The 11,416-nt window shown below is 40.4% G+C and overlaps 1 protein-coding gene across 1 annotated transcript; it reads left to right on the top strand.

Moving 5' to 3' along the window:
- Positions 1-674: 674 nt before the first annotated feature.
- On the top strand, positions 675-8,369 carry LOC137258177 (monomeric sarcosine oxidase-like). The gene is made up of 9 exons (XM_067795755.1): positions 675-1,066; positions 1,894-1,960; positions 3,328-3,384; positions 3,909-4,040; positions 4,177-4,390; positions 5,310-5,476; positions 5,729-5,915; positions 6,887-7,020; positions 7,839-8,369. Exons 1-9 carry the CDS (start codon positions 865-867, stop codon positions 7,993-7,995), a joined length of 1,317 nt encoding a protein of 438 aa, XP_067651856.1. The 5' UTR covers positions 675-864; the 3' UTR covers positions 7,996-8,369.
- The last annotated feature ends 3,047 nt before the right edge of the window (positions 8,370-11,416 follow it).

Genomic DNA, 11,416 nt, shown 5'->3' with positions numbered 1-11,416 from the left:
GATGAATGCAAGTAACTGAGATAGGGACATTGGTTGGATCTGTTGTGTGACTCTGTATGAGGGTGTGTACCGAGGGTTCAGCATACGATTTGTATTGCACTTCATTGCGTGGGTTAAGCAATCAAGGTTGTATGTAGTTCACCAGTGTATTCTACTAAAAGTGTGTCTTTATATGGTCATTCGGGGGTTCATCTCCAACACAATCCTATGTATAGACCAGACCTTTAGGGTTTCATGTTTAGAATACTGCATTTGTTAAGCCAGAAGGACGTGTAATTTCCTTAGATTCCGACTAGAAGAATCTAATTTATAATGTGGATTTTCCAGTCCAGTAATCTCGATATCTCGATAACCTCGATGCTCTGCAGGTCATGGGTACCCAGTGGGATGTGATAGTCTGTTCACCTTCTAGCGCCTGACATTCAGCCTGGTTGAAGTGCACGCTGTTATTTAGTTAGCGTTCTGAGCATACACCTTGTGTGTGCAAGTTAGCATAATATAATTACACACATAACTATTAGTTTATGTTTATTAACGTCATTACAACGTGAAATCAGCACACGCCAATTCTAATTCTAGTTTCTGCTCTCCAGGATTTACATCAAACGCATTTCAAAATATATTGTGTGTTGACACTTCTCCTAGAAAGGCCAGGTATGAAGATTGGATAATTGTACCGGGTGCCAAGGTGTCAGACAACATGCATGTGCAACACGTCAGCGGAATCAAAGATAATTTATTCCACTGACGTCACTGTTATCAAGACCTTCATGCTCCAATGTATTTATGCGTTATATGGCATGGGTAGTCACACACCTCCAGTAGTCGTAATTGGGGCATTTAATACGTTTGGTTTATAAGACTATGCATGTGGACGCCCTGCAGTACTATCTAGACAGCTGTTACGTTCTCCAGCACCGTGAAGGCAGGATCTACTGTGCCTATCTCACAGACACAGATTGCACAATGGCTGCGACAAAGAAACAGTATTATGAGTACATTGTCATTGGTTGTGGAGGCATCGGCAGCGGAGCACTGTACTGGCTGTCAAAACGTTCCAACTCAGGTGAGATGTTTTGTTATTAATTCTCGACATGTTGCGTCCAATAATTGTGTTCATTTGTATTATATAAACACTTCGTTGTCTGTATGTTAGGGGCACCATTAGCCTTGTAGTGTACGATTGTGCTGAGTTGCGTGCCTTAGGCTGAACAGGAATCTATGATCATGGTATTTCAGGCTGTCAGCACCATATCCGGGCTCATGTCCAACACGTGCATCACCTCGGGTAGTCTGTTATACAGGCCCCGAAAAATAGGCCCGATACAGATCATCCAAGGGTAGTATATGCGGTAAGGCTAGATGAGTAAGACTCTTGAAAGTCCGTGGGCGCCTTTTCTATAAAACATACCCGGAGTTGCTCCTTTACAGTCTGACACGCCATGACATAGGTGGAATAGTGTAGCTGTAGCTGAACTGCTGTAGTCAGTTCAGCTACAGCATTAGTCAGCAGAAAAAAAGGTCACTTGCTCACTATGTAAATACAAATTTATTTAAGAAAGGGGTGAAACGGTATACCGTGATATTTTGCCTTTGGTTCGGTTTTCTGTAATAGAACAAAATCGGTATATTCGGTTTTCGTACTGTCATTGTATCAAACGTTTTAAACCTTTTAAAACCTTTTTTTCCTAAAATATCTTGAAATCGATTAATTTTGTCAAAATGTATCTAGGTTTGGCTCTTCTTGTCATTTTTCTGCATTATGTTGACATCTCATATACCGAACCAAGGTAGTGAAGCGAGTGCCTGGTAATACAATGTGATACGTGTACGTACGGTAGGAAGAACATACAGTTTCACCCCTGTTTTAAGGAAATGTATTTTATATTTCAGCCCTTGGTCTCGAGCAGTTTTCTCTCGGCCATGAACGAGGAGGTTCACAAGACGTATCACGGATCATGTCAGTTTAGCATTAACGAATAACTTAATTTACACAGATAATATATTCCTGCTCATTAATCGTATGTGTTACTGCTGCACTGTTAGTATGCTGGATCGGTCGTAGTCTATCTGACAGTCCCTGAACCACATTATTTTGCCTTCTGCCAAGCCTCCTCTGCAATGCTAAAGCCTTAAATGAAGCAAGTCTGAATCTCCGGTATCACTGGGTCCCCTTTTCAATATTAAAATGGGTTTGTTTGTTACTATCAAAATAATATTTATTCAGAGACTAAGCATTAGTCTAGAACGGTGTTATCAAGAACGAAGTATCAGATTCATATTATGCCAGATCGATGATTGCTACCCAGGGCAGAAAGCAGCATGACACTGCACGTTTGACACTATGCTAGGTTGAAGGTGACACGAAACAATAATCTGAACATGAACCTTGTTAGATAACACATGTCATATTTGGGATAACACGTACTCAGTGACATTCTGATTCCTGTACTTTTGGTGGTTGACATTCTAGAATATAATTCTTTTCCTGAGAAAGTGTAATCCCAAATATAATATGATTAAATGTTCCACTTTCTAAAAGGCATTGTGTCTGCAGTTTTCGGCTGTTTGGGTTATCCAAATATGCCAAAGGAATACACGGTTTATTTGCGCATGTCGTTGGTAGCTTACTTGTCTACTGGCAGTTGAGTGTCTCCCTCTGAGAGTACGGGTTCGAATCCCGGAACGAAGTTCAATAAGCTGTACTTCACTGAGAACGTATCAACCAAATATAACATATGTTACATTTGGCCACTTTCTAACTGACATTGTGTATTCGTGTACGCAGCTAATTTGATAATATGCTAACATCACTTACATGACAAACATGACAGTTTGTCAGACCAGTAGTTAAACGAAAAGATTATATGACAAATGTACACTGCTTGTTTGACAATACGCTAGCCCAGTTGTTGCAAGAGCGATTACATGCAAACGTACACTGTTTGATTGAAAATATGCAAGATCAGTCGTTACAAGAAAGATTACATGACAAACGTACAGTGCTAGGCCAGTGGTGTGAAACTTCAGTCCCCGGGAAGGAAGGCATCCTCGACCAAAACTCATCATCAAACATGTTAATGGATTAGTTACATGAAGTTTCTTCCATTGTGACATTGAGGGGGGTGATTGACTAGATTGACTACGTAGTTGATTCGTCATTTTTTGTGACAACATACCCAGACGTATCTTCTCTGTACCAAGTCATGTCATCGTCCACAGCACGTATAGATATACATCAACGAAACTGGAAGTGACATAGGTATCTACTTCACTTCCGGGTTTTAAGGAACATCTGTCATATGTTTCTTTGGTGTTGTGTTACAGCCGCCTGACGCACCACGATGATCGCTACACCAAACTCGTCCCCGACACCTTCAAGGCGTAAGTGACTGCCTTTTGAGTGAGTAAGTGAGTGGGTGAGTGGGTGAGTGAGTGAGTGAGTGAGTGAATGAGTGAGTTGTGTGGAAGTGCACCAAAAGCAAAGTTATGAAAAACGCATTAATTACCCCTTGTTTGTTTTAATTAGGCAACCATCCAACACTGGTGTATGCTTTCGTTGCCCCTGGTGTTCAATTCACTTTAATGAACCTCTGATCCACACGGAGTACCATACATATACTGAACACAAAAAGCAATGTTTCTTTTATATTTTAGGGGAATGAAGGCTGATGACATTATTGTATAGACATATCACCCCAAATATATCTATATATATCTATTTGTTTGTGAGTATATTTATATTCATGAGGTACTCATTATCACGGTAGTTGTAATTACCATTAGAGCAGCACAGCAACATTAGTGCAAATGTGTAGGTGACATTGAACAGAAAAAACAGGTCTTGCAGTGAACATTCGGTGGCTACGTTTAGCATCATGGCATATATCTATTCTGTTGGGGTGAAGATGGGAACAGATAGAGCGCGAGTCCGGCCTGCAGGTTGTCTGGATGACCGGGGGTCTGAGACTGGCAAGGAAGGGACAGACTGAAGCACGCTTGGAGGCGTATGCTGTAGAAATGGACAGGAACAATATCAGGTAGGCTGTATTGTGTAGCGGATGACGTAACAAACTGGTTCTGGCTAGGTGAATCTGGATTTCTTTTTAAAGAACGCCACCTAATGAAACTCTTACACAAACTGACAGTTTTATATACATATCATTTCCTCATCAGATACGACAGACTGTCAAACAAACAACTGATGGCCCGCTACCCCCAGTTCACAGTGGGTCCAGATATTGTGGCCTTGTACCAGGGACAATCGGGTCTAGTGGACGCTGTCATGGGCAACGCTGTCCACATTCAGCTGGCCAGGGGCAACGGGGCGACAATCCTGGAGAACTGTCCCGCTACCAGACTGACTAGAGCCAACAACGGCAACGTCATAGTACGTACTTTACATCAACGTCATTGTACGTATTTTACATCAACGTCATTGTACGTACTTTACATCAACGTCATTGTACGTATTTTACATCAACGTCATTGTACGTACTTTACATCAACGTCATTGTACGTACTTTACATCACCAGCATCAACGTCATTGTACGTACTTTACATCAACGTCATTGTACGTACCTTACATCAACGTCACTGTACATACTTTACAACGTCACTGTACATACTTTACAACGTCATTGTACATACTTTACAACGTCATTGTACGTACCTTACATCACCAGCATCAACGTCATTGTACGTACTTCAAAACCCCGGATTCAACGTCATTGTAGTACTTTACACTTTCAAAGTCAGCGTCACTGACCATCCTTTTTCCATGCTCCATACTAACATTGTTGTACTCACCTTACATCATCAACATTAACGACATCGTACGTACTTAACATGCTCTATAAGAATCTGACTATATCTACTGGTCATAAACAACACTAAAGTCATTGTATTTTAATTACATTTTTAATGTTAACGTTGTCATTGTATATGCCGGAACTTGATCAGAACAATGACATTGCATATGCTGATTTTGAATCATTATCTCTTTGTGTATATAGGGAACGGTGGAGTAGTGTTGTTTTTAAAGCGTTGATTCGTCAAACCGAACTCCCGTGTTTGATTCCCATGGTTACAATATGTGCAGGCTTGTTTCCCTTGTCGTGATATTTCTGGAATATTGCTAAAACGGCGTAAAATCCAACCTGCTCACTCTACAGTCTCAAAAGAACGCAATTTCAGTTATATGCATTCTGACAGATATCGTTGGATGAGGCTTGCTATTTTTTTGTGGAACCAAAAAAATGGGAGCTTATATGTTTAGCTGCTTAGTATACACTTCATTTTCACACAGGTCCACACCACGAAAGGCGTGTTCGAGTGCCGGAAGGTGGTGGTGACGTCAGGGGGGTGGCTCAACTCGGTTCTGGGGACGATCGGCGTCCATGTCCCCGTCACCGTCACGCAGGAGCAGGTGACGTACTACGCCACGCCGCACATGAAGGAGTTCACCGAGAAAACGTGAGAATGTGATGGATGAAGATAAACCCCCAAAACTCCTATCAGTCATCATCATCATCTCTCTCTCTCTCTCTCTCTCTCACACACACACACACACACACACACACACACTCACATACACACTAGTACACAATACAATATACCTACCCACATACTGAAACAGTCAATGCACTGCAAGAATGTTTTATGATCATGGTTACTATGTCAAAACGTGACTACAAGTTGAAACCCTCAAAATCTTTCCTTTGATAGGTTCCCCATCTGGATTTTCCACTGCCCGCAGTACGACTTCTACGCCCTGCCCATCCACGGCAACACGGGGACGAAGATAGGGATCGACGTTGGAGGTAAAGCTGTAACCGCCGACACGAGGACCTTTGAACCGGATCCTGATCAAGAGCGGATCTGCACTGAGCTCCTACAGGAGATTTGTCCCAAGGTAGATGGAGGCCCTTTGGTGAAATGTACATTAATTACAAGCCATTAAACATGAAGCATGGTTTATATAGCAATGACCATATGGAGAGTGTGCCTGAATAAAGATGAACGATACACAACTGAACTTGGAAAGTGAATCAGTTATGTAAAACGGCATTCGTTACACTTTGGGGTGTTTCCCTTTTAATCTTTTGCGTTGTTGTGTGTTTTGCTTATCTGTTCTTTAACGCAATACTTAGCGATATACCAGTGGTATGTAATTAATTGAGTCTGGATTTGACAACCCAGTGATTAAACATTGATATACACACTTGGGATATGCATCGGTCAAGTCAGCCAGTCTGACCACCTGACCTCGATAGTTGTCTCATGCCACATGCATTGGTTGCTAGAGACCAATTTTGACTGTGTTTGTTTGAATGACAAGAAATACGCATGAAAGCCGATCATTTAAAACTCCCTTGTTTCAGTAACTTGTTTAAATTACCAAATCAATAAATGATCGCAATCCAAGATGTTTATCTGAAAGGGATGTTTTCTCAGTTTATACGGTGTATATCAGACTTTGTATGCCTAGCTCATTCTAGTATCCATACAGTTGATGCAGGTGTCATTGGAAATGTTATCCATTTCTTGCCGGACCCAAACATCCAAACTTTCCTCAGTCAGCTTTTACATTGCTTTTTGGCAATATCTCAGCAATACCACGGTGGGGAACACCAGAAATAGACTTCACACGTTGTACCCATGTAGGGAATCAAATCCCGCTCAAACCCCTAACGCCTTAACCCTCGGGTTACCCCAACGCCCCTGTAACGTAAGAGCTTGTATCCTTAAGTTAAAACTTTATACCATGGTTTTGGGTATATCCAGCGTCATGCCTGTTTCATATTGTTTCTGTGACACTGCACGTCTTCAGATGGTAACGCCTTAACATTAATTTACAGCCTGATTTGTACTTGGTGTTTACAGTTCCTAGGTCCAATCCTCCAGACCAAGACCTGCCTGTACACCATGCCCCCAGACAGAGACTTCTTGGTCGACACATGCGCATACAAGGGCTGGTCTGACGTCATCGTTTGTTGTGGAGCTGGGCATGCGTACAAGTGAGCACTCCTTGGAATGCATGTTCTTGGTTGTAGTGAGACTATTTAGGTTCCACTTCAGGCACATCCTGTACTTACGCTTTAATATGAATGGTGTGTAACAAATGTCACCAGTGTGAACAATATATTTTTGTTACATTTCGTACAATATGACCAAGAGCAATGTGAATGACGTATACTCTCTACTGACTACTGTATTCATAGTTCCTTATATCTACGTGTCATTTCCAAACCACATTATTGATGAGCGGTGAAGGTCTAACGACTATCATCAATCCTGCAGCTACATTTTAGAGGCGACATAATATTGGTTGAATTATGCCCTCAGATCACATTTTAATAAAATGAAAACCTTCAACATGCATTCAATCTTTTTTAGTAATTTATCATTTTCAGATTTTAGACCTCTAGTGCCTAACCAACAGTCATGCATGACCGCGTGATGCCTTAGAGTGGACTTATGCAAAATGATAGTACTGTGAAATATAAGGTGTTTCGGTATATTAGATTATTCAGTATGTCTTTTGTCTTATTCACATAAAATTAAACCGGGCAATGTTTTCTCGAGTATCGCAATAGATCTTTCTGCATGAATGCATATACATTTCACATATCGAACAAAACAAATTATACCCTACATGACACTGTTTCGAACCTTGGAATCACTTTGATTGAAAAAAACGATGTATACCTAAATTTCTTCGGACAGAAGGATTTCATAATAATAAAATCGGAGGATGTTTGGTCATTTTTGATGCTTATACGCATTGTTGATTTTGCCCGTCAGATTATTTCCATGGCTGTTTGTTTTTACTCAGATTTGCGAGTCTGCTTGGAAAAATCCTGAGTGAACTTGCTGTTGATGGGCGAACCCAGTATGACATCAGTCAGTTCAACATCACCAGAGACGCCATTCAGGATCCCACCTTCAAACCAACGTTTTCCTTATGGAGTAGCGTTGAGGCGAAACTGTAGACAGCAAGTGCTTGTTTTCCGTTCGTGACCCGAAAAAGAATTATTACTATGTACTTAGCCCAGTTCCGCAAAACAACATTCTTTGATATATGTTTATATAGAGTTTAGGTTGTACTTTCTGGAAAGGAATCGTGACTCAGTGAAGGAAATATTGTGTTTGGCTTTTCATTTTGATATGAATACTTCACATGATATTACTAATCTCTTATAATGTAAAAGGAAATGGATTTTGGCATTGTTAAAATAGCAATTACACAACTGGTTATAAAATCACCAAAGGCCTTAGTAGTTCTCACCACTGCTGTTGTAATATCTTTTCCTTCATCTTCAAACTGAGTCTGTGTTTTCAAATAAACAGTTTCATAAACTATGCATCATGGTGTTCTGTAGGACCTTTACAGCGGTTTGAGAGGGAGGCTTGAGTGGCATGAGGAAGACACTGGACAGTAGATGGTCAGCATGACACAACGACTCATGTGGTAACAACCTGGCTATGACTGTTATATCAGGGCGTTGTGTACATTACTAATGCAACGCTAGCCATTTTTAACAGCCAAGCCAGCCATTGTTATCACCTAACGAATACTTATTGACATATACTCTCTACAAAATAGGGGAACCTGGACTTTCAATTTGATAGAAAATATAAGCGTTAACAAATTTTTCAAAGTCAGGCATCTTATGAACGCACCGCCATCTCTCTTGATCACCACCTATAATACCGCGCATGACATACACATGCACAACGCATTAGCAACATACACGTGCATGGCGTGTCATTCTTGATTTTAATGGTTTTTCAAGAGAGTCGATAATTCACCGTAGACCGTTAATTTTGAAAGTCAACTTGCATCACACAGTTTATAGTGTTTCATTGTAGCCATTTGGTTTTTTTTTCATTATTCTGTCTGAAAATGAAAATCGTACACATTCACATTTCATGTCATGCACCAATCGTCTTTCAAGAGCGGTTATTGATCAACAAACAATGGTCATAAGTGAGTGGTTATGTACTCTCAAAACATTCATTATTATCACATCAACACTGACTAACTCCGATATATCTCCTGTTGGTTCACTCCGATTTATCTCCCAAGGTTTCCAATCCTAAATAAAAAATGAAGTTCCCAACTGCTTTAAGATTATAATTTAGCAAATCACACACCTGTCTACCCTTCAACGCATCAAAGCTTTAGTGCTGAAGGTCTCTGAGAAAGTGTCGAGACGCTCTTTGAAATGATACCATACTTGTTTGTAACAATGAAGCTGGGAAACTGGACACTCATTGCTGGAGGTGATCGCAGATTATCGGCCACATTTCTATAGAGCCCAATTTGAACTTCTTCTAGATCACCCTATGACGCTTCAAAGTTGTTTTTCCTGGATCTCTGGATGTCATTCTCAAAAGGTACATTGTAAATGTATTATTAAGCTCAAGTCCTTGGAGAGGTTACATCACTTGCAGCCAATGCTCGTAACCAATTCATATTAGGGTGGACTGGGACACAGTGCTTTGTTTATTGCATGTTGCTGTACCCGCAAATAAGTGTTTGCGTGTATTCATGTGACCACCATCTGGTCATTTACCAACAGATTCGTGGGTACTATTTGCACCGGTTCCACAGTCCACAAATCAGTTAAATCAATGTGTTCATGCTGACCCATGTTCACCTCTTACGACACAGTGCCACTAAAAGTTAAGATAATGATATTGATTAGCAGCGCTGGGCATTGCACGAACTATAGTGCCATATGTGTATGGTTGATTAACATTGCCCAGAAACATAACACTGGGTTGCCAATGATAAATAATTCATGGATATTGAATATATTTCTGTAACAAAAACATACTACCTTAGTTTTAAATGTTTCAGACCTATTAAATGACTTTTTGAGCTCAAATAAAATGTTTTGTGTCATTTGCCATTTCCGGACACATTTAGTTATGTATTTTTTAGGCGGGGACACATGTGCTTTTACCATCCTCAAAAATATCCATGCTGGAGTGAAGGAAATAGCTGTGATTTTCCAAAGAATTAATCACATGACACATGAATGGACACACATGACATACGTATGTGATCAACACAGTCGGTTATGTCACTTATGTCATTTTCCATCCGCATTCGGACTGGAAGGGAGAGAACTCTTTCTGTCACACACCCCGTGGTCAGGTGAAACAGATAGTTTGGTCCAGGTAGGTTGTCGCAGACACTCTCGATAGGACATTAATAATCACACACACGTACAGAGCTGGTACGTCACACCATGGCACACCTGCCACACCATAACACACCTGACACCTCATAATACAGCTTTCATCCCTATCACACCATTATAACATTCCCTGGTCACCCACCGAAGTAACAAAACCACACTCAATGTATGCGTATCCTTATTTGTATTTAATCTCGCCTAGTCCCCTCTACTAGGACACAGAGATGTAATCGGTGCTCCATTCATTTGTGTATGAGAGGGATTAAGTGGAAAGTCCTCCAGTCTGTTTAGTAATTTTCAAAACTGTTATTGATATGATATTTTTACATGTATGTTCGACAAGCCCATATCTGTGAGATAACAACACTCGTGCAGCGTCTGCTGATAGCTTGATGGCGTGCACATGCGCAAGACATACATCTGCAGTGCACATATCCTCACACACGAGAGGTCTCATGTGAATACACCACCTGAGAAAACTTTGACATTAATACAGCGACAACGACATTTTGCAAGCTTGAGAGAAGTGGGAAAACAGAAAAACAGCAACATTATTTTTTCAAAAAACTCCAATATCAATTGAATGAAATATAACGATATAAAAAATCAACATGTTGTAATGGACTGTATGATTATGATATCTTGGTATGAAATATATATTGGAATACATTTCTTGTAGCACATCACTTGACGTGATTACTTGGAGACTTAAAGTAAAGTCTGATTGTTTCACCTACTCAATGTGAAACTGTGTCCTGCCCATCGTTTACACTGGAAACATATATTGCAATTACCTTCAACGTATTCACACTGCAGCTTGTAGCACAGCACAGGGCTCTTTGTCCAAATGTTCCTGTAGACCGATATTCATTATCCTGTTCTCTGATCATAAAGAATATTAGGAACGTTGTTACAATTAACCACAAAACGATATAAAAAAGACAGATAATTTAGTATTAATAAAATTATATTGCCCTTGGTGAAACGACTTGGGCTACACACGTTATACCCACGTGTGGGACTGAACCCGGTCCTCGACGTGATAAGTGTATGCTTTAACTACTTGGCTATTGCACCGCCATTTGAGCAAATAAATTCTTAGGTAAGCTCATCATATCTTATCTTATGTTTGGTCATCTACATTCCGCACATACGTACAGGTTCGTTGGTGCTTTTGTTTGGCAGTGGCTTGATATATCATGAC

The sequence above is a fragment of the Haliotis asinina genome, chromosome 12 (assembly GCF_037392515.1).
Source record: "Haliotis asinina isolate JCU_RB_2024 chromosome 12, JCU_Hal_asi_v2, whole genome shotgun sequence".
NCBI lineage: Eukaryota > Metazoa > Mollusca > Gastropoda > Lepetellida > Haliotidae > Haliotis > Haliotis asinina.
This window is presented reverse-complemented; position numbering and strand designations above follow the sequence as displayed.

Coding starts and splice junctions, on each gene's coding strand:
- LOC137258177 (XM_067795755.1), top strand. CDS start 865: ATGCATGTGGACGCCCTGCAGTACTATCTAGACAGCTGTTACGTTCTC. Junction 5,916..6,886: donor TACAGGAGATTTGTCCCAAG/GTAGATGGAGGC, acceptor TGGTGTTTACAG/TTCCTAGGTCCAATCCTCCA. Junction 7,021..7,838: donor GGAGCTGGGCATGCGTACAA/GTGAGCACTCCT, acceptor GTTTTTACTCAG/ATTTGCGAGTCTGCTTGGAA.